Source organism: Danaus plexippus, chromosome 23 (genome assembly GCF_018135715.1).
Source record: "Danaus plexippus chromosome 23, MEX_DaPlex, whole genome shotgun sequence".
Taxonomy (NCBI): Eukaryota; Metazoa; Arthropoda; class Insecta; order Lepidoptera; family Nymphalidae; genus Danaus; species Danaus plexippus.
This window is the reverse complement of record NC_083551.1, coordinates 2,210,903-2,234,618: the sequence shown is the minus strand read 5'-3', so window position 1 is coordinate 2,234,618 and position 23,716 is coordinate 2,210,903. Positions and strand designations below refer to the sequence as shown.

At 36.7% G+C, this 23,716-nt stretch overlaps 3 protein-coding genes across 7 annotated transcripts; 2 read left to right on the top strand and 1 right to left on the bottom strand.

The window, feature by feature from the left end:
• Positions 1–184: 184 nt before the first annotated feature.
• LOC116774903 (gastrula zinc finger protein XlCGF17.1-like) lies at positions 185–1,871 on the top strand. Its single transcript, XM_032667683.2, has one exon. The coding sequence runs from the start codon at positions 302–304 to the stop codon at positions 1,415–1,417; it is 1,116 nt and encodes a 371-aa protein (XP_032523574.2). The 5' UTR covers positions 185–301; the 3' UTR covers positions 1,418–1,871.
• Positions 1,837–2,217, top strand: LOC116774642 (dynein light chain roadblock-type 2-like). Its single transcript, XM_032667341.2, has one exon. It carries the CDS (start codon positions 1,838–1,840, stop codon positions 2,129–2,131), a length of 294 nt encoding a protein of 97 aa, XP_032523232.1. The 5' UTR covers position 1,837; the 3' UTR covers positions 2,132–2,217.
• On the bottom strand, positions 2,206–23,667 carry LOC116774640 (dosage compensation regulator). 5 transcript variants are annotated; one of them, XM_061524124.1, is made up of 24 exons: positions 23,468–23,667; positions 23,058–23,299; positions 22,631–22,878; positions 15,511–15,684; positions 15,129–15,208; positions 14,475–14,654; positions 14,094–14,188; positions 13,900–14,022; positions 13,005–13,153; positions 12,612–12,738; positions 12,061–12,210; positions 11,657–11,801; positions 11,070–11,176; positions 10,713–10,946; positions 10,056–10,211; positions 9,809–9,939; positions 9,366–9,535; positions 8,687–8,880; positions 7,815–7,929; positions 7,502–7,653; positions 3,857–3,961; positions 3,528–3,614; positions 3,007–3,165; positions 2,206–2,671 (listed from the first exon to the last, which is right to left on the bottom strand). In XM_061524124.1, exons 1-24 carry the CDS (start codon positions 23,541–23,543, stop codon positions 2,255–2,257), a joined length of 3,816 nt encoding a protein of 1,271 aa, XP_061380108.1. In that variant the 5' UTR covers positions 23,544–23,667; the 3' UTR covers positions 2,206–2,254. The 5 variants fall into 5 exon arrangements, with proteins under 5 accessions (XP_061380108.1, XP_061380109.1, XP_061380112.1 ...); XM_061524125.1 differs by having other exon boundaries at positions 11,666–11,801; XM_061524128.1 differs by lacking the exons at positions 23,058–23,299; positions 23,468–23,667 and adding an exon at positions 15,962–16,036 and having other exon boundaries at positions 22,631–22,754.
• Between the last annotated feature and the right edge of the window lie 49 nt (positions 23,668–23,716).

The following is a 23,716-nucleotide window of genomic DNA, read 5'->3' as shown; positions in this document are numbered from 1 at the left end:
TTTACTAACCAGTAATAATACGCTATAATACAATACTCAAAAGACAAGATAATAATAAAAACTATATATTTTTTGTAACTAATAAAGTGAAATAGCTTGTTAAATTAAAATACAATAAATTAATATTTTCCTATTTATGGACTTGTTTAAGAAATAATAAATTAACTGTTAAAATAAATGACAGTTAAGTTATGTCACAAATTGTTTGTTTATTGTTATTGAACTGGTGTTCCTTACTGATTATCAAAATATTAGCTAAATATTACCAAAAAAGAATAATTTAATATAATAAGAGGGCACAATGGTTGGACATTTAATGCTATTGAAAATGTTACATTGCAAAATGCATAAAAAGAAGCGAGCTTTAGGTAATGGGAATATAACCGAACACAAAGACCCACCTGAATCTGAAAAGTCAATCATTAAAAAAGAAATCAACGACTTTGATGAGTTGGAACCGACCTGCAGAGTATGTTTAAAACCAGGCAATATATTAATATTTGGTAATGCTGATTCGAATGATATTTCTGAAGCATTATCGACATTTGGCGGCATAGAAGTGAGTATTAATGATAAATGTCCCAAATTTCTTTGTCACTCATGTCATAATCTGCTCCAAGGCGCTATATTACTGAGAAAAACAGCCCAAAAATCTGATGAACTATTAAAGCAGCCCATTGATAATTCAGATGTTGCAGAAACCTTGCTACATACAAATGATAGCTACAATGATTTTGAAATTGAAAATGCGTTAAAAAGCCACGAGAATTACCACTGTAAAAAATGTGATTTAAATTTTGATACATTTGAACAGTTGAGTGAACACAGATTGTCCGAAGAACATGAGAATATGAGACAAACATGTTCAATTTGTAACAGATCATATGCAACATTATATTTTAAAAGACACATGTCGTTACACAATTTAGAAACTCCCTATATGTGTGATATTTGTGGGAAGAAATTTGTTATTCAAGGACAATTTAATCGGCACAGAATGACACATTTCCATAACCTACCATTCAAATGTGGATTATGTCCCTACAGAGGTAGATTTAGGGAGTCCCTAAAAATGCATATGAGGTCTCACACCGGCGAGAAGCCATACCAATGTTCAGAATGCTCGTCTCGGTTTGTCAATAAGAGCAATCTGAATAAACATATGTTGACTCACAAAGGCGACCATGACTTCAAGTGTGAGGCGTGCGGACGAGGGTTTTATACCAAACGAGATCTCGACTTGCACTTCAAAGTTGATCATACAGGTATCAAGGATCATTTGTGTAATGTGTGCGGAAAAGCTTTCGGTTACAGAAAACAAATGATGAAACATCAATTGAAAGTGCATAAGAGAGAAAAACTTAGGAGTGGCAGAATGCCCTTGTACTTGCAATTTGAAACCAATAAAGAAGTTTAAATGATAGTAATCAAGTCTACCTTAAATCTCTACTGTTATAGACTGCAAGATATTTACATAATACAATCATAATGTGCTTTTTATTAAAAAGATTCTTTTATATATATTGTATAATTTTGTTATTTTTATTTTATAAAACCGGTACTTTGACTGTTTTTAAAAGTTTTCCTGAATTAAATTCAAAACAATTTTTATTGAATATCTTATTTTTTTAGTGATTCATATTTTTTGTATGATTTTTTTAAACAACCAATTAAAAACTAAAAACTAGTTTTACGTCTCTATGATCTCAAATACAATTTTCCCATAAAAAAAATGATTATGAACTAAAACCTCATTGCTAACTTAACCTATAACAACAAACTATGAAGCGACATATTTAAAAAAAAAACAACTGTCATTTACAACAAATTTTAAGTCATGGCTAATGAGGCTGAGGAAACTGTCCGTAAACTCTCAACGCATAAAGGGGTTCTGGGTGTAATCGTTGTGAACGGAGAAGGAATACCAATAAAAACCACTTTAGACAATCACGTATCAGTGCAGTACGCCGGTTTGATGAGTGCTTTGGTCGACAAAGCCAAGTCCGTCGTAAGGGATTTGGATCCAACAAACGATTTGACATTCCTGCGTATAAGAAGCAAGAAGAGCGAAGTAATGGTAGCGCCAGATAAAGATTTCATCCTAATCGTAGTCCAAAGTCCTCTCGAGTGATCTCGTTGGACTGTGTTGCAGTGTATTTAAATTTGATCACGAGATTTGTTAATAATCGAGATTAATAAAACAAATTGTTTAGTCAAGACTTTCTTTTTTATTAAATTTATATTTTTAACTGAATCACCATCTCCCTCTGCCTCTAAAACCTCTTTGGCCGTAACCTCTTCCTCTTATAGAATCATATCTATCATCAGTGTTGCCGTAAAAACCTCTACCTCTGAAACTGCCTTCAAAACGAGGTCTATTTTGGTTGCCGAAACCTCTCTGATTTCCGAAGCCCTCTCCCTGGTTTCCATATCCGATCCCATGGTTTGAAAATCCTCTGCGCTGACCTCTAAAACCTACATTACCAAAACCACTTGGCTGGTTGCTGAAACCTGCATGAAAACCTGTAGAGCCTCTTGGTGCATTAGTGCCCCATCCTCTTGTATGCCCTCTCTTGTATTCGTTAGGTCTGTAAGCTACTGTCGGGGTCTGTCGCTGAATATTATAGTCGCCAGCATCCATGACGCACAGTTCTTTTAAACAATCTATTACCTGAAAATATTTAATTTTCATATTAGAGATGAAACTTTTCAGGATTTAATGGATTCACCGTGCGGGCGCCGGGTCCATTGTTGCAGGGAGAGGAGCTTCAACGGTGACTGGGACTTGCGACCCAGGTGTAGGTTTAAAGGGCTCCTGTCTAACGCGCGTTAAACGTTCACCTCTACCGTCCCAGCTCCTCTCTCTACTTAAAATCTAAAACGTCTCCTACAGAAAAATAATCTTTTTATGTACTAAATATACTTATTAATTTAAAATAAACTCGCAACAACTATTTGATGGAAGTCTACTTACAACCAAAATTTTATTTCATTATATATATGTACCTGTATTTCTTGAGGTGAGAATTGTAATGCTGCATCCGGTTTCGCTGCCGCTCTCTCCACGATGCGTTCGATGGCTGGTCGGAGTGACGTCACCAGGGTTGCCGTGCGAGGTGACATCTCCAAATTCAACCAATTATCTAAACGGACCATGTTGTCTATCTGGATGTTAGAAAAAATTACATTTATTATATATAACATATCAACATTGTTTCAACTATAGTTATGTCCTTAAAAAAATCACTAAACATAGCACAGCATATATCAAAATTTAACTTTACTTAACTTTTAACTTACATCACAATAGCTGTTTAAAAAAAGCAAGACATACAATAATTTTATAAGTATATTAATTTATTAAGTCAAACTTTTCAATATTCATTCCTTCATATAAATAATTATATGAAAAACATTTAAAAGATTTAAAGATTATGTGGAAATATATGACAAAATTTAATATATATATATATATATATATATATATTAAATAATATATAATAACATTAACATATATTGTTACTCACCCATTCAACCTTCCTGCTGGCGAATAACAGCAGATGCAGTGGCGCCACCATGGTGGTCTGTTTACAGCTAATCGCGCGAGTACGAACCTTGAAATATAGTATATTAATGCAATATTGGATATTTTATTAAAATCCCTCCATACATTAATAGTACTAGTTTCTGGCCGTAACTCCTCTTTTTACTCTGTGTTGAAACAATACATAGTGTGTGTGTTATGGAGCTATGAGTATTTAAATATATTAATAAAGTAACTTTCTTTATTTATTACTGAATAACACATGTAATATCAAAGGTATATTATATTTTGTGTACACAGCTAAATACTAACCTTTTCACCGAACACAAACAACGGAGACTGGAAACATTGTTCTTGATTGCTGCAATTAACTGATGTCTTATGAATCAAGGCCGGCTTACCCTCTGTTGTTAATACCTGGTGTGAAATATAAGGTCTATAACTAATAATTACTTAGTAAATTTTAAAATGACAATGAATTTTTTTTTTGCGTTCCTTATTTTCTATCCAGAAGCAAGTCACAAAACAATTAAAATAATGTATAAGTGTACTCGAATCTTCTTCTTCCTGGCAATTATCCCAGCATTAGCCAGGGTCTGCCTTCCTGCTCAAACTCCTCCACTTTGCACGGTCTTTAGCATCCGCGGTGGTAAGTCCATTGGCTCTCATATCCTGCTTCACGGTGTCCAGCCATCGCTTTCTTGGGCGTCCTGGGGGTCTTGCTCCAGGGACCGACATATCAAGGCAAATTTTTCCGACGTAGTTCTCAGGCCGGCGTGCAACGTGGCCATACCATCTCAGGCGACTCTCTTGAAGCTTATCCGCTACGTCTCGGACTCCAAGACTACCTCGGATAAATGTGTTACGTATACGGTCAGCCCGCGTTACGCCACACATCCACCTCAGCATCTTCATCTCCGTGACGTGAAGCTCCTGAGTGTGCCTGGACAGTGTTGGCCAACATTCGCTTCCATATAAGAGAACCGGTCGGATTATGCTCTTGTATATTAGTCCTTTGAGCTTGGGCGGTATTCTGCGGTCGCAGACCACACCTGTAACCTCACGCCATTTCGCCCAAGCAGCGCTGATCCGGGCTTGGACATCGTGATCGATGCCTCCGGACTCATGCAGAATAGATCCAAGGTACCTGAACTTTTCCAACTTAACGGCTGGTTCAGGTCCTATATGGATAGTGCAAGAGTCCGGGCTTCCGCAAGCCATGTACTCGGTCTTCGTCACATTTAGTTTAAGACCACCGTTCTCAAGCGTACCCTTCCAGAGGTTCACTCTTCGCTCTACCGTCAACCTGCTCTCATCAATGAGCGCTATGTCATCGGCATACATCATCAGCCATGGAGGCTGGTCCTGGATGTTAGCCAAGACAGTGTCCAGCACTACATTGAATAAGAAGGGGCTAAGAGCCGAGCCTTGGTGAACCCCTACTGAGATCGGAAAGGGTTTTGTATCGCCAACAGCAGTCCTAACCATTGAAACGGAATCGCGGTACATGTCTTTGATGATGTCAATATAGGCCTCAGGGATCCCTTTGAATCGCAATGCCCACCAGATACATTGACGAGGCACGCAGTCAAAGGCCTTCTGCAGATCTAGGAATGCGACATGCAGAGCTCTCCTTTTTTCCCTGTATGCCTCCATCAGAGTTCTGATGGCAAAAATGGCGTCCAAGGTGCCCGATCCTGGCTGAAATCCATATTGACATTCCGAGACAGTACACTCTCGGCGGAGCCTGAGGTCGATCATACGCTCAAAGAGCTTCGTGTATGACTCATGATCTTAACGCCCCTATAACTACCACAATCTTGAACACTGCCCCTGCCTTTGTATATAGGGGTAATGTAACTATAACGCCACTGATGTGGCATAGTCCCAGTGTTCAAGACGCGGTTAAAAAGGTCCGTCAGTATGAGCACACCAAGAGAGCCCAATGATTTCCACGCTTCGATCGGAATATCGTCAGGTCCCACCGCTTTCCGATTCTTCATGCGTCGAAGACAATTCCGAGTTTCGTCAGGTGTTATCGGGGCAATAAGTCCAAGATTAGGAGGTATTTCGGTTGGAAGACTGCACGGGTGTTGAGTATTTAGCAACTCCTTGAAGTAGCATCTCCATCTCTCCTTCACAGAGGCATGATTACACAGCAACGTGCCTTGGGAATCTTTGACGCTAAGACATTTTGCGATATCTTGCGTCGCCTTATCCCGAGCTCGTGCCAATTTGTAAATGAGCTTCTGCCCCTCCGCAGTTTCAAGTGTATCATATAATGGTGATAACCTATCACTGCGGGCTCTGGTAACAGCCCTTTTACTGGCACGTTTCGCTGCTATGTACTCTAGTCTGTCTTCAGGAGAGTTTGATTGCTGCCACTTCTTAAAGGCAGTCTTCTTTTCACGAATCAACTCCTGCACTTCGTCATTCCACCACCATGTCTCCTTGTCAATGACCCGTCCTCCCTTAGAAAGGCCTAGAACTCGTTTACCTGCTGTGATAATTGCTGACTGGGCTCGATCCCAAACTTCCTGAGCAGTTTCGGTATTAGTCGACAGATTTTGACTCTCAACCTCTGCCCGAAAGCTGGTCTGCATCGTTCCATTCAGCAACCACCACCTGATGCGAGGCTTACGTTTCTCGGCCACTTTCTTTTTCGGGGTAACGACATAGTCCATGACAAGAAGTCGATGTTGGGCTGTCAGGCTTTCACCAGGAATGACTTTACAGTTAGTCACCTTGCCGATATGACACCGTCTGGTCAGCAGATAATCTATTTGGGTTGAGTGGGACCTGCTCTTATACGTGATAAGGTGCTGTGGAGTCTTTTGGAAGAACGTGTTCACGACGGCTAAGTCAGACGCAATACAGGTTCTGAGAATATTTTCTCCCTCTGCATTGCGGCGACCATAACCAAAACCACCGTGTACACGATCAAACGTTTCCGCAGCCCTACCTACGTGGCCATTTAAGTCCCCCCCAACTATGATTACTTCAGCAGCTGGTATAGCACGTAGAACCTCTTCAAATTGCTCCCAGAATGACTCTTTTTCGGACCCGCTACATCCAGCCTGAGGAGTATAAGCACTGATCAAGTTAGTAATCACTCCCTCGATCAGTACCCGCACCCGCATCAGGCGGTCGCAGCGACGATCGACTTCAAGAAGATCATTCCGAAGCTCTTCAGATAGCACTACCGCTACACCAGCTTTACCCGAAGGCGACCCAGTGTATATCAGCCGGTAACCCTGTCCGATGTTCCGAGACTTATTGCCCTTCCAGCGAGTTTCCTGGAGGAACGCACACTGGACCCGACGTCTCATGAGTACATCTGCGAGTTCTCTGCATCGTCCGGTTAGAGAGCCAATATTCCACGTTGCAAAGCGGAGTTTCCTTTGGGGTACTAACGTCTTTAGCCGTGCCCGTACTTGACACGGTAGCCCTTGCCCACTTATCGCAGGTGTAGGGCGATGTGCCTGCGCGTCGTTTATCGGCGACGCCCTAGCCGTACCCAGTCCATAAACTTTTGCAACCATAAGAGTGGCGGGAGTGGTTTTAACGGAGCGACTGCCGTCTGACCTCCAAAACCCCGTTTTACGGGTAAAACCAGGAAAGGAAAAGATAGAGAAGGGGGGAAAGAGGTTAGGAAGGGGAATGAGGGGAGGTACAGGACACCACCTTCATGGACTGAGGATAGAGGTATGAAAGTGGTGGCTCGAGGATCCGGGGTCGCGTACCCGTATGCCCAAGGCTAAATATCGGAAAAATACTTAGTAGGACACCCTCTGGATATAAGTGTACTCGAATATTTCATAAAATTATGTAACAGTTGATAGGATGAAGATAAATTAATAACTATCAAAACAGAGTATATATATATAAAATCACATATATTCATCAAAAACCTCTAATGATTAATAGTTTCTGGTATGGGAGTATAATATATCTCACCTTCCGTTTCCCTTGATGCAAACATACATTAGGGTATAGTCCCATACAAAGCAGTGCTATAACCAGGTCCAGTTCAGGATCTGATACGTTGGGAAGCCACCTCCTCGGTGGACAACATTCCTCGGGAAAACCGACTGACGTCGTGAGAATATCTGAAAATGTTAGACGTAATTTTAATTTATATTCTTATAATTTTTTTTTTTTAATTTTATATATTCTGTATTAAAATTAAATCCAACAAGTCACATACATTAGTATGAAATGTGTGTATTTTTTATAAATTTTAATTTTATTTATAAGTTTCGTTGCTTACTTATTAACTGATATTTAGCCTCACAGGTGACCCTCAAGGTTGTTTGTTGGAGTCCCTTCCACTCACACCACGCAATTTCCGCATCCTCCCCCTTAGATCTCTCCCCTTCCCACATCTATAATATATAAATATATACACTTGTTGTATAAAATAAATTTCGATATTACACGAAGGGGACGCCAGATAACTTTTCGGTTGTCTGTCGTCGAGGTGACATCGCTCGAGGCTATAAAGTGTTAACTTTGTTCAGCAATCAGTTGTATGTTTACGTATAGGATATTACTCTGTAAGTAGTTTATTTGTTGTACTGGTGTTTGCATTTCGTTATTTTGTTCCTCAATTTAGTTTTTATATTTGTTCATTTTAATTAAAATATCATTATCGATTTTTAGAATGTCATAGTTATTTTCTTATTGAAAAATCGAACGAAATTCCTATATATATATATATATATATATATATATATATATATATGTAAATGAAACTCTTTGGTTCGTCATTTAAATTTACCGCGCATTCTCCATATATTATCTGTGGTGACGGCAAAGGCAGGTTTTTTGCTGGATTGTCTAATATGGAGATTGCACTTAATTAATTACTTACTAATAAGTTAACTAATAAGAAACTATAAATAAATAAGATTGTTTGAAGCAATAGCATTTAATGTTGTTTCTCTTTACAGGTTAGTATTTACATTGTATTTCTTTAAAATATGTTAAGTTTATTAAAAAGTGTATGGTAGATGATTTGTGACACGTTTTCTGTAAAATAAATTTCTCTTTACAGAGCAACAACTTGGCAATTGTTTCTCTTATTACATATATATAGGAACGAAATTCCTATATATATATATATATACATATATATAATACCTGGAAGGCATTCAACATAGCTATATGATCCGAGCTTCTGTGCCCGGCGAGCGCTCTCTGTTGTCCCGACAACCGCCTCCGACCCTCTACCACGAAAATCTCGGGGAAGGTTGTCGAGTTAGCCGCCATCGTGGTAAGGGCGTCACCCACACCCAGCACGAAACCCAGCACCATCATCTTACCGAGACGAGGTTCTGATATATAATATTATTTAAACTTTAGTTGAAAAAAATAAAGATATACACAAGAGTAACAAGTTCAGGATATCAACGGAAGCAGCAATTATTGTGAAATGATATAAAAAGCCTACTTCTTTAAGCAGGCTTTTTTATATACGAAACCTGGCAAGCACCAGTGTGATTTTATCTGAATTGTGTACTTTTGAAGAGTATATAGATTTTAGACACTTCGACACATGGGGAAGAAAAACTAATAATTTCAAATTATAAGTTTGAAATCGCCAACCCGTCTTGAGCAAGCGTGGTGATTAATGCTCTAATGACTTCTCCGTGTGAGAAGAGGCCTGTACCCAACAGTGGGCACCGATAGGCAGACGATAATTGTATATATAGTAATAATTACTGCAAAATTTTGGAATGTCTCTGGTCAAAAACTTATCTCTACACCAAGTATCAGAGACAATTAACTTTGTAAGGCCTTAGTATACAGAAAAGCCCACCTATGGGTAGTTTCGCGAGTATGGTCCCTAGTGGAGTGATATTGTCTTTGGAGTCCAAACAGCCGAGTTCTCGGAGTAGGGCCTCCGCCTCTATGACCGCGTCTAGGGGCGGTGGCTCCGGCGCCTTGGACAGGAAGTGACCGATGTTACCCAGGCGAAGTAATTTGATACTGAAATATATATAAAACAACGTATTAGTCGTTTAAATTAAACTAATATTGTTCGAATAACTGATAACATGTTATTTTTTTAATTTTAAAACTACATACAGCCGACGTCTCGGTTACTTTGCTGCAACCGTGATCACTGTCAGACGTGTTAGTACACATAATCTATTTTTGTCTTGACACTTGACATAATCCCAAAAAAATTTTTAAAGTGATAAGCATTATGTAGTTTTAAAAATTATGTTATCTATATATATATATATATATAATATTTACCTTAGAGCGAGTTCGTGTAATGGCGTCCTGAACATTTCGGCTGTCTGATGTTGGTCGAGACGCGAAAATCGTCGTTTGGAACACAGAGTGAAACAAACACCGGCCCGGACTCGACCCGCCCGACCTGACCGCTGGAGGTTAAATACAACATGATACTGTGACTTCGCTTCGCACGAAACCGTTTAAAATACAACAATTCTATCGAACTACCCTCAATTATATTGCCTCTGTAATTATTACGTAATACCTGTTCTATATTACTCCTGCTCGCCCAGACCGTGGCGTATGACGTCATGTTGTTGTGTGAAGTGAATAGCTTCATTTTCGCCTTACACGAGTCTATGACGTAGACCACGTCGTTGATAGTTATTGACGTCTCGGCTATGTTCGTTGATACTATAACCTGGAATTATACATACATATATATATATATTTAATTTGAACACACATTTAATTTGAACCGAACCTTCAAATTCCCGAACGCACCCGAAGTGACGTTACAGCGCTAACATCTGGTTGGCTAACTTTTACGCGGGAAAGTATTTCGTCGACGTGTCTTGTGTCTTTGTAAATTGAATTTAACTTATTTAACGAGTTTTGGTTTAAGATAATAATAAGTTTGTTCTAGTTAAAGTTTTATAAGACAACTATATTTTTTAATGATTTTGTTAGAAACCTAAATATATATATATAATGAAAATTATTTTTATATTTTAGTACGGCTATAGAACATAATTAAGATGCATATATATCGTTAAGAAACTAACTATGAAAAAAACATTACGTTTATATATAATTTAATCTTACCACAAGTTTCCGTAACAACTAACGTCAACGTGAACGTAATGATGCCATCGTATTCGAAATACTAAAACAAGCTTAATGTCATTGAATATGTAACTACCTTCATCACCCCGGGCGGGGGGGCTACAAACACTTTCCTCTGCTCCTCCCGCGGTATCTGACTGTGTAGTGGCAGGATTAAACATTTCTGGGGATCACCGAACACGCTGTTCTTCATCAAATGCTTCATCAACGCGAATATTAGATTCCAGCCCGGCAAGAATATAAGCACAGCGCCCTCTACATCCTGACTGCTGATGTAGGTCAGTATCGCCTCGATCAGCTCGAAACTCAACTGAAAATATTATATATATATATATATATATATATATAATCAAAATATTCATAGATATGGATTTATTGTAATTGTCTATTGTTAATTAAAATTTTTTAAGTAATAAAATAATGCAATACAAACATCTTTTTCTGACAATTTAGACATGGCGTCTATAGTGTGTCGCGAGTACTCCGCCGGGCTGAGTTCGTTGTTTTTGTTCAAGTCCTCCTCGTCGTCGACTCCGAAACCTGCGATGATAAGAGAGATATTCAGAGGATATTTTTAACGAGAAATGATGTTTATAATGAAAATGTTTTGCCATATCCATTGGGAATAATTATTAATATAACCTACACATATATTGTGTGTGTGTGCGTGTGTGTGTGTGTGCGTGTGTTGTGTGACATTACACGTATACGTAACCCTAAACATATGTTTGTATTTAACAGAAACTATTTATCCCATTAAATTTTTTACAACCGATTCGGAATACGTGTGTATAATAATCATGATGGAAAATATTTATTGTGACAGATAAAAAAAAAAAATAATTTTTACCATTATATTAGTCTTTATAACTTTAGCACAAGTTTGCATTGTCACACTACATACGGAGCGTTTACGGTTTTCGCTCGTAAACCTACGTCAATACTATCATGTGAGAAGATTAATGAGTGAGTGTCATGAAACGCTCCGTATTGAGTGTGGCGATTCAAACTCGTGGTAACCTTCTAAACCTTCATCGTCGTCGTCCTCGCCAGGCTTCTTAGATGACAACTTCCGTTTCCTAGCATCCGGGGGGGGATTAAATTTGGTCAATTCGATACAATCTTCCAGAAAATATTGCTTCACTGGATAACTACGACCGGGCACCTGGAAAGTGCACGCTAATAATTTATATCACTCATAAGAAATGCACATTTATTAGCATTTAATACTTAAATACGTCCTATATGTATAACAGACATACATTATCTATGTACATATATAAAAATATAGATATTACTGATTATATAAGTTGAATTTCTTCACTAGCAGGCAAAAAATATATGACTATATTTTTTGGTACTTTCAGTATGAAAAATTATATATTTTTTTTACATAAGTTTATATAAAAAATCTTTAGCATTACCTCTATAACGGGACAATTGCCGAAATATTCAACAAAAAGCGAAGTATCGACCGTAGCTGACATAAGTATAACACGTAGATCGGGATACGTGTGGGCCATGTCACGTAGGAGGATGAGGGCGAAGTCTGTTTCTGCGTCTCTTTCATGCACCTGAGGGAGAGAGATAGAATTAGTTGGGGGGAGAGAGAGAGAGATATATAGATTGAATGCATTCCATTCTAGGATTGTGCATTATATATTATGTATTGTTATACTGTAAAAGTTTATATATAAATTCTATTTATCACTTAAATTATTACGAATAATCAATCAATCAATGAACGCTATAAACAGATTATATTAATTATAGAAAAATATTAAACTTTCGTCTTCATTTTAACAATGTCTGAGAAAATAAAATCCAACTACTAATTTTTAAATTTTATAACAGAAAAAATATGTCTGTCAACTTTAATAATATATCAATATTATAATATACTGATAGTTACATCATTGGAGCAAAATAAGGTAAAAAAAATCAAGGTTTGAATTTAAAGTAATCATTGGTACACCTCGTCGACTAGCACGTGGCTAACTCCCCGCAGGCCCCCCTCCAATCTCCTCAACAGAACTCCTACAGTGCAGAACAGTATGGAGCCGTACGGACGGGGCATCACCGACTCGAAGCGGACAGAGTAACTGAAAGAGTATTATTATTAACTTAGTTAATTTTAATAGAGAAGGATTTTTCTATGAAGATTTTAATTACTCTAAATATTTTCTTAGACTACCTTCAACAGTTCCATTTAATTCATTGCTATAAATAATCTTATATATACGTCTTTTTTTTTTTATTTATTGGCTGCTGGTCTATTTCGAAATTCTTATACATATATATTATAAAATTAATTTAACCAGCCCTATGACGTCGGAGCGTGTATACGCGTGATGTCTGTATCGCTCACCCCACGCTGTTCCCCAGCTCGTCGCAGCGCTCCGCCGCCACCCTCTCGGCGACGCTCACCGCCGATATCCTCCTTGGCTGCGTCACGCAAATGTTAGCGTACGAACCAGAACCGCTGGCTATGTAATCGTCCAGAATGTACTGGCAGACCTGTAACATAACATTGTAAATGAGGGTAGATATAAAAAAAAAATAAGTTTCATATAAACGATATATTTTATTCGAATATTTATTTAGTCACTTTTTACGTACATTTTATGAGAACGAGGAATAATTCAAACAAGCGAGGATTGATGTGCGCACCGTTTTTAGTGCAGCGTTTGATTTGATCAATCATAAAATATTTTGAGATGAACTACTATTTAATGTAATTCTCAGTAATTTCTTCCTCAGTTGTAAATTATATGTGATCAATGTAAGTGAAAGGTATTTTTAGAGGATTATTTATTTGAATCTGTTCACAATACGTAGCGGTGTTCCTCAAGGGGCGGTGATGGACCTCTACTGTTCTTGTATTTTATTAAAGATAACAGAATATTTGGTACTACATATCTGCTTGCTAGAAGGAATTACACCTAACAATATACAACGGGATATAAGGAGGGATATTTTATAACGATTCAATATTTGTGGTTTTAGAATGTATAAGTGTGTGCGTGCGTGTGTGTGTGTGAGAGGGAGCTGTTACGACTAAGGATACCACATATAGAACAATTATATATGTATATAAATGTATTTTGGAAATTTTTAATCCCTTAAATACTAGCAGGAAAGCCTTTACACACAACCTTAACTGTTATTCAGATTCAGTACGAACCTATACTTTGATTAGAATTACTATATATATTTTTTGTTTGACTTATATTTTATACTATCTTATAAATATAATCAGTCACCTGAGTAGTTTTCCCACAACCAGTGTTGCCACGTATTATGACCACGGGGTTGTCATTAATCGCCTGCATTATATCCGGTTTCATGCCATACACTGGCAACTGTTCCCTTTCCTTGAGGATCTCCTGACAAAAATATAATTTCATAGTTTGCTTATAAAAAATATATTCTAAAATTACCTGTCTAACTCACATACCTGGTAGATTTGACTGTTCTGACACAAATCACGATGAAGCCTTTCCAAATCATTTGAAATGCTATCCAAAGTCGCGGAGGCTAACGGCCCCTCATCTAGAACAATAACAGAAAAATATATTTTATAAGAAAAATATCCTAGCAGACAGTCATATATTGAATTCCAAATGAGAATTTACGTAAAACGATGTGAATTTTTGTCATAAATCATAAACAAAAGAATCTACAAAAAAATCACTACTGATTCAACCCAACGAACTTATATACGTGGTTATATTGAGGAAATCATCTATTGGGTGAAACAAAAAAGGACTTTAATGAGACAGATATAAAACACATATTTCTCTGAATAGAGAGACAGAAATACTCAGGAATTACTAACCAATATTAAATCCCGTCCATGCGTTCCAGTTGGCTTGCGGCGGCGACCAGGAGATCACACCGGATGTCGCGTGTTTGACTTCCTTCATAGCCTTCACAATGTCGTCGTGTAATAATGTCACCCCACAACCAGCATCTTGCGCAACCTTCGCCTCTACATCAACTGGCTCTATGTTCAGAGCTAAGGAAACGAAATATTTTTGGACCTTTCTCACTTTTATTTAGGAAATGATTTAATAACTACCAGTTGGTATAGACGAGCAGAATGAGAAGAATATTTGCTGGTTTACGCGAAAGATTTTTGATATCAGAAATATTAGGTTGGGGGATTCATTAATACATTAGCAGGACGAACCTTGAAGGCCCGAAAATTCTTTAGACCAGGAAATATTGAAGGTAGGTAGGTGGCTAGGAGCCAAACATTAACTTACTACCTTCAATATTGAGCGGTTCTTTAGGGAAATTCACACTTAAATGAAACTAATATTATCACGCGTATTTTATTATCTCGTCTGCCCGTGATCAGGGTCGCTGCAGTGACCGAAGCGTCGGGAGTATTAACGAAATAATCTGAAAAATATTAGTTTCATTTATATGAAAAATCGCGAAAATCTTAGATACCATTAAATTACACACTATAATTTTTAATGTTCACCTTTCAAGGTATTTTCTAGTTTCCCCTCTAACTGGGGATTGATGACCACTTTGTAGGGCTTCATAACATTTTCGGCTGATCTGATGATGCAATACATTTTATCACACACACAAAATTCACGCCATCAGTCAATATATTTAGTTCCCTATATGAGAGAATAAATTAAAAAAAATCTCAAATGTAACCTAGTAGTAACGTTCAACTGATGTTATGTAATTGAACTAAAATATTAGGAAGCAGAAATTGCTATTACGTTTGGATTGATAATTAATTACCAAAAGCAGCAATTAATCTAGAGATACTAATTTCTTTAAACCCTAAAACCTTTCATAGTGCCTAGAGAACGAATAGTCTAGATTGGGTATCTAGGTTAACTAATTACCTATCCTTTTTGAGTGTACCGCTAAAGGCTTCAATCACACCGAGGTGATACAATTGCCGGACTATCGACAGAGCGCAGGATTTGCTCGCTGTCTGTTTGTTCGATGCGGTCTCACGGCCTGTCACATTACGTCCGAGCTGGTGCACGTATATAGTCTTCTCGCAGCAGAAACTCCTAGATTTCAAATAATATCGTATTTTTGATAGAGACTTTGATTACAAAGGTTTTATTTCCATACATACCTGGCTGTATATATGAGACACGATTAAAAAAAAATACATGTTATTTTTTTTTAAACATTAATCGATTAACATATTTAAAAGAATAAAAGATTAGTTAATAAACACAATTATGGAATTTAGCACAATTAAGATTTATTTATCATGCAAGTATAAGATAGTGTGATGTTGTAATACCTAATTCAATATTGGGACAAAAAAAACATACTTACTTGGTCAATGTCTGAGCCTTTGTTTGCCAAAATTATAGAAGTGTGGCCGACTTGTGTGACAAATAATGTAAACATCTGTATCCAAAACAATATGAGACAAAGTCAGTCATTATTTAAGATATAAATATATTATATAAATAAAAAAGGCATGAGTTTTTTTTTTCTTTCAATTAAAACTATCACACATGTCTCACAGCTATAATGCCAATGTATAAAATATTATAGGATAAATTATTTTAATGATAAAAATTTATATATTTATATCACAGTCATTGTCACTGGCCCAAATAGCATCCTGTCTTATATAGTTTTGGGATTTTTTATTCGAAGCAAACTTTGCAAGCATTTTGCAAATTATGCTTCAACAAAACTTGTATCCACCTTCGGTATGTCCTCTGGTATGGATAGGATCTTAAATTAAATTTTTTGCTTTTTATATCATATTCGAAAAAGTTCATAAAAATTTATGAGGAACAATTTATTTCTCAGTTCCACATCCATACCAGCTGAGAGAGTTTTACCATTATAAGTCCAGCCACACTTCTTTGTTTTTGTCAAAATTTAACCATTGACTGCTCAATCATTCAGAATAGTCAATTGTTAAAAAAAAGCAACATAATAACAGACACACACATGTATATGTCGGAGCGCCGAGCCCATTAGGGTCTTGTGACCCACTCATATTGCAATCCAATGATTAAAACTGCAATACACTTTGCAATAACTTTATTTCACTTGGCACTATTTGATTAACACCACGAAAGTAATTTACTATTATAGAATAGCAATTATGAATTTGAGCCACGTGGATTGGCGAGTGTGCGTCCAACACCGTGTCCAAGTGAACACTGCCCTTACAATGCGACTGCTCCCATTTATATACCTTGGTGACTGCTACGAAGTTGGCGCCACTAGCAACCCCACTCGACAATCTAACTGACGTTAGCGTCGGCTCTTAGCAAAATTAAAATAAATTGAGTGTCTTTTTAAAATTACATTTGTAATATTTATCAACTAAATATAATCACATAAATAAACGAACACATTTAAATATAAACAAAAGAAATATAATCAAATAATTTTCTTAAAATGAGGTAGTTATATGATATTTTCTTGATACGCCGTCACGGCCATCCTGCAACATCACACGTCCTCGTGTGTCCTAACAGAATCTAAAATCAAATAAAGAAATTTGATATTTGGTTACGCTCGGCTATTCTGACAGAAACCATCATAAACCTTTTAAAGACTGTCAACATTATATCTCATCTTACTATTGATATCTTTGACAAGATATAAACCACACAGATCTTTGTCAAGATATTAATCACATAGATCTTTGACAAGATATATACCACACAGATCTTTGTCAAGATATTAATCACACAGATCTTTGACAAGATATATACCACACAGATCTTTGACAAGATATTAATCACACAGATCTTTGACAAGATATATACCACACAGATCTTTGTCAAGATATTAATCACACAGATCTTTGACAAGATATATACCACACAGATCTTTGTCAAGATATTAATCACACAGATCTTTGACAAGATATAAACCACACAGATCTTTGTCAAGATATAAACCACACAGATCTTTGTCAAGATATTAATCACACAGATCTTTGACAAGATATAAACCACACAGATCTTTGTCAAGATATTATTCACACAGATCTTTGACAAGATATAAACCACACAGATCTTTGTCAAGATATTATTCACACAGATCTTTGACAAGATATAAACCACACAGATCTTTGACAAGATATAAACCACACAGATCTTTGTCAAGATATTAATCACACAGATCTTTATTTCTAATAATTAGAGAAAGTATAGAATTTTACCACAAAACATAAAAGTCAATTACATACTTTTGCCGTCACCGGCGCATCCAATAAGATTAGGATCTAATTCGAGTGGAACATAAAACTCGGGCAAGGCTCGTAAGCGATCATGGGCATATTTATATGTTCGCTTAGAATCTAAATCTTTCAGGAGATACCTGTCACCGCTTAGAAGTTGAGCTATCAGGTAAAGACCTTTAAATTTGGGGTCTAATTTGGTTTTATTGCGTTTATGGTTTTCTAAGAGGACCTAAACATCTACTTTAAAATGTTTAATTTTAACTTTTGTCTTATCAAACTTTACTTTATCAGTATTAACGTGAGTCAGTATTGATTGGGCCGCCCGCTCTCTTACCAAAGGTAAATCTACAGAATCATTTCTATCACTGTTTGGAATCATTAAATTTAATGGACGCGCCGTTTTCCCTATCAACACTTCTAATGGACTATATCAACACTTCTAATGGACTAGACTTGGTCACATGACAGAAAGTACAATTTAAAGCTATTTGGACTTCGGGAAGGGCATCTTACCAGGACCTATGGTTTTGAGTTTCAATTGAAGTAAGCATATTCTTAAGAGTACTCAATACTCTTTCTACTTGCCCATTGGAACGACTCGTACCTGTGGCTATTAAATGAAGTTTAATACAGTGCGAATCACAAACTTCTTTGAAGTCTTTGCTTGCAAAGCACCTACCCTGATCGGCAATAATACGACTGGGAACTCCAAGTAAAGAAACGCTGTATTTTAATGCCTATATAGCATTAGGAGAATCAATTTTTTTGGCATGATAAAGGATCGTATATTTTGTGAAAGCGTCTATTAAGACGAAAACATACTCTTTCAAGTCATTTTTACCCGTCAATTTTCCAGTTGCATCTATGTGTATAGTATGTCACGGACATGCAACCTTTGGGATGGTATGCAATTCAGCTTGGATTTTGCCAGAATGACATTTAGATAATTAGCAAGTTATACAATTATCCACAAATTTCCTGACATATTTATTCATATGAGGAAACCAGTAATGACAGAATACCTTTTCTAAAGTTTTTTTTTTTTTTTTCAACCTAAATGCATTAGACTTTCATGTATGTTATTTATTACTGCCAACTGAAAAGCACGAGGTACCATTGGTAGCCAGAAACTGCGATTGTTTCTTTCTATGCAAAACCCCGTGTCTCATCTCGTACGTTTTTGCTATATCCTTATCTAGGGAATTGTTGTTAAGTTTTGAAATTAAATCAAGTATTTCCGAATCTTTTTGTTGTTCCGCATTAACCAGTTTTCCGAAATTTCAGTAAAATTTATTTGTTTCTGATTAATTTTTGTTGTAATTTTATTGGGAATAATATTACGCGATAAAAGATCTACATGCTCCATTTTCTTTTTTTTTTTTTTTACCTGGTCGTTATTCTATATCGAAATCAAAGATTTGAAGAAAGCACCACCAACGTTGCACACGTGGTGTAAGGTCCATTTTTGTCTTAGAAGCTTTAATTGCATTACAATCTGTAACTACTAAAAATTTTCGATTCTGTAAGTAATGTTTGAGATGTTTAATGGCCTTAACAACTGCTAACGTTTCTAATTCGTAAGAATGATATTTTGATTCACATGGAGAAGTTCTTTTGCTGTAATATTCAATGACATGAGGTTTGTTATAAATTTTTTGTATAAGTATAGCCCCATAACCCTGAACACTAGCGTCTGTATGTAATTCGATCGGAAAATTAGGGTCAAAAATAGTCAATATAGGTCTTTTGGTTAAATGGTAATGATTCTCTGACGGATTTCCTCTAGTTGAGGATTTCAATCAATAACTCCCTTTTAGATGTAATCCTGTAAAGTGTGGCTATTATTTGAGAAAATCCTGGGATAAATTGCCGGAAATAAGAAGCTAACCCTATAAATTGACGAAGATGAGTAGCAGTTTTTGATGGAGGTAATTGAGTAAGAACAAAAATCTTACGAGGATTTGGTCTTATTTGACCAGAAGAAACGTGATATTCAAGGTAATCAACTTCTGTTTTTCAAGAAGGCACATTATTTGAGATTAAATGAAAATCCTGCTTTGGTCAGAGTGTCTATGACTAATTTAAGTCTCTCAATACCTTGTCCAATTGTGACAGACGGGATAATGATGTCATAAATGTAGCAAACTGCAAAAGATTCAGAAAATTCACCAAGGGTTTTATTAATAGCGCGTTGTTAAACAGATGGTGCATTTCGAAGGCCAAAGGCATAGTGACATATTCATACTGCCCATCTGGTGTTACAAATGCAGTACGCTCAATAGACTCGGGATGAATAGGAATTTAAAGTAATTAGCACCAACCAAATGTTGTATTTGATCTCCAATTAGGGGCAATAGGTATCTATCATAAACTGTATTAATATGAAGTTCACTATAATCAACGCAGAGTCTATCAGTACCATCCTTTTCTTGCCTAGTAACACAGGATTAAAAAGGAAAACAACTTATGACACATATTACACACACACATATGACCCGTATGACACCGGCATTGAGATCACGAATATTATCCCTAATAACTATTCGTTCATCTATGCTTAATCTATAGGGACGATGTTGAACAGTGCTACTTTAGTTTTATTAATAACTAGCCGTTCAGGTGATATTTCAACTGTAAAACCTAAAGTGACAAGATCCCGTCCTACTAAAATATCATTTTGAAGTGACTGATCAGGAACAACGTGAAACAATAACTCAATGTTGTGGGTTTGAATCAATAACGTTGACAAAATTTGTAAATGACACACTAAACTTTTCTTACCTATATCTTTCAAAAGCGACAGTATTATGAGATCGTTTACCAGAAAAAAAATGTTTGCTACGCTTTCTCATATTAGCACAGATATTAGCACTGAGCACCGGAATCAAAAAATAAATAAAAAGGAAATCTCTCACCCAGATTATAAAGGTCCCCTGAAGCAGGACTGATGGTGCAGATATCTACCCGTTGTTTGGTCAGATCTGGGTGTTCAAAAGTTATCCCAGATCTAGTAGGACACGAGGGTGCTATATGTATTGGTTATCCACATCGGTAACATATGATAGTCCTCTGTGATGGTCCTCCTCGCTGCATCGAAGGATATTGATAGGATCCCGATTTGTTACAGAAGAATTATTCGCTAGATGTCCTGTTTTTCCACAGTTGTAGCAAGAACGGTAAAATCTTGGCTTTTGGGCTTCACTCAATGAATAATTTCTTTCAGACACTGGCAAGGTTCTTTTCTTGTAGACAAAAGACAGTGATTCCTGTTGCAATTTTGTTCGTGAACTTTTTTTTCTGTGGTAAATGAAATTGCAACAATAGTCGCAATTTGTTCTGTAGTCAGATTTTTCCTACGGTTCATAAGAATATTAAAAATCCGGGATGCGTACGATGAAATATTCTCCCCATCAGTTGCGCGGCTGTTCATTATTTTTAGAAACGGCAGCTGCTGGTGTTTCAGCAGTGCCAAATCGAGCGAGGAACAGATTCTTCAGTTCGGGCCACGTTGCATTTTCATAGGAATTTGGCGCCAGCCATGTTGATGCTGCCCCTCTCAAGGCTTCGCTTATTAAAATTATCAATTTACTTCCCATTACGGTTGCACCACGCTTCCACATCCGCATCGATTCTATCCGGGTTGAAGTTGAATTCAGGAAAGGTGATTCTTGTTCCATCATCTTTGGACGCCTTCGTGTAATTTACTAACTCAAAAATGTTACGCTGTTGTAGTTAAAAAAGTTTTCTCCATTTGTCATGTTCCGCTGTTGTAGTTGACAAAGTTTTCTCCATTTGTCATGTTCGGTTTGGAGAATTGGACTCCGACTTCGCGTGTGCGTATCCGGGTGAATCCCAACTTCTGATGTCGGAGCGCCGAGCCCATTAGGGTCTTGTGACCCACTCATATTGCAATCCAATGATTAAAACTGCAATACACTTTGCAATAACTTTATTTCACTTGGCACTATTTGATTAACACCACGAAAGTAATTTACTATTATAGAATAGCAATTATGAATTTGAGCCACGTGGATTGGCGAGTGTGCGTCCAACACCGTGTCCAAGTGAACACTGCCCTTACAATGCGACTGCTCCCATTTATATACCTTGGTGACTGCTACGAAGTTGGCGCCACTAGCAACCCCACTCGACAATCTAACTGACGTTAGCGTCGGCTCTTAGCAAAATTAAAATAAATTGAGTGTCTTTTTAAAATTACATTTGTAATATTTATCAACTAAATATAATCACATAAATAAACGAACACATTTAAATATAAACAAAAGAAATATAATCAAATAATTTTCTTAAAATGAGGTAGTTATATGATATTTTCTTGATACGCCGTCATATATATTGAAATGCTGCAAAATATTTTATGGCTCCGTCTCCGGGACTGTATAGTGGGTTAAAACAATACATACAGTAGCCTGACTACAGCGCCATCTGCCAGGCTGAGTTGTGAATCTAAACTATCCGGGATACCACCTAAATGCATACAAAAAAAATCATTCAAATCAGTCCAGCAGTTTGAGAGTTGACTAACATATATACAGTAACTAACTAACTAACATATACACATTATATATATTACTTAATATTATTACCTTTTCTCTTAGTCTGCCTCTTTTCAATTATATGTTTGAAAGAATACAATGACTTATACAATTTTGACAAAAAGGTATACAAAGTCATGGATAAAAACTTTGATATATAAAGTAAACAGACATTGTCTATAACCAGAGACAATGTTTGTTTTTAATTACCTACATATTTACACTACTCACTTAGTATGATCTGGTCCGACGGCTTTATAAACATATGGGACATCAATTTTATTGATCTGCATGAATTGGTGCAGTTTGGACTTGGCATTTTCGATAGTCCAGTTGCCGTGGAGACCGGCATTCACATCAAGATCCTCTGCATCTTCCACATTCTTCTGTTGCTGAAGGCGGTCCATGTAGGTATAGTTTTCATTTACACCGCCATACGCTTGATAGGCCTGCCCCATCGTTTCAGGGCCAGTACCCAACTCAAAGAGAAGAAAATTAAATTAATACAAAAGAAAAAATATTTAATCACTGCATTTTTGAATAGCTAATAACCTTTTTAGAAAAATATAAAAAACATTACATTTGAGTAACTTCAATCATCTGTTTAGTTTCTTTCATATAAATAGTCTGAACTACAGTACATTTATGTTAAGCGTACCTGAAACACAGGCTTGATCTGTTGTGTTCCTGCCGACCCAGTGGCAGTGTCTTCGGAGACCTGAGATTGGAGATCTTCGGGGACATCCTGTTGCGAAATCTCACCAGAACGAATGAGATAGTTGATGAAATCACGGGATGCATTTTTCTGAGCCTCCTTCTTTGTTACCGAGTTCCCAGCACCGACATATGTATGGCCTTCAACACGAACCTCACAAAGAAACCGCTGACGATGTTTCGGTCCTTACAAAATAATATAATGAAATTAGATTTTGATTTCAGAATGGTAAAATGTCGCAATTTTATTTTTTGTTAATAATAATAAATACATTATGGGTTCTGAATAATTGATAAGATTAACAGTAACTTTAAAAGATAATGATAAAAGTAAACATTATTTACAATAACTACCTGTAGCCCGAATGTCGAATGTAGGTATTAGCGATTTTTTCGCTGCCCATGAAAACAAATAGGATTTAAAATCCATTGAAACTTTGTGATTTTCGTTTTCCGTATCTTAATTAACGGATAGTTAAATTAATAATAAAGAAAAATGATACTGAAGCAGTATTATAATTTACACCTCGCCGCGCCGGTAATATTTTGACAACTGACGGGAGATGTCACAGTTCACAAAATGTTCATTGCTGTGAATTGACA

Bases quoted from the DNA above. Each gene is read 5' to 3' on its own strand.
- LOC116774903 (XM_032667683.2), top strand. From the start codon at position 302: ATGGTTGGACATTTAATGCTATTGAAAATGTTACATTGCAAAATGCAT.
- LOC116774640 (XM_061524124.1), bottom strand. From the start codon at position 23,543: ATGGATTTTAAATCCTATTTGTTTTCATGGGCAGCGAAAAAATCGCTA. The intron at 14,023-14,093 runs GTATGTGAGTTA...TATTTTTGTCAG, and splicing joins AGAACAGTCAAATCTACCAG to GAGATCCTCAAGGAAAGGGA. The intron at 13,154-13,899 runs GTGACTGATTAT...GTTATGTTACAG, and splicing joins GTTGTGGGAAAACTACTCAG to GTCTGCCAGTACATTCTGGA.
- LOC116774642 (XM_032667341.2), top strand. From the start codon at position 1,838: ATGGCTAATGAGGCTGAGGAAACTGTCCGTAAACTCTCAACGCATAAA.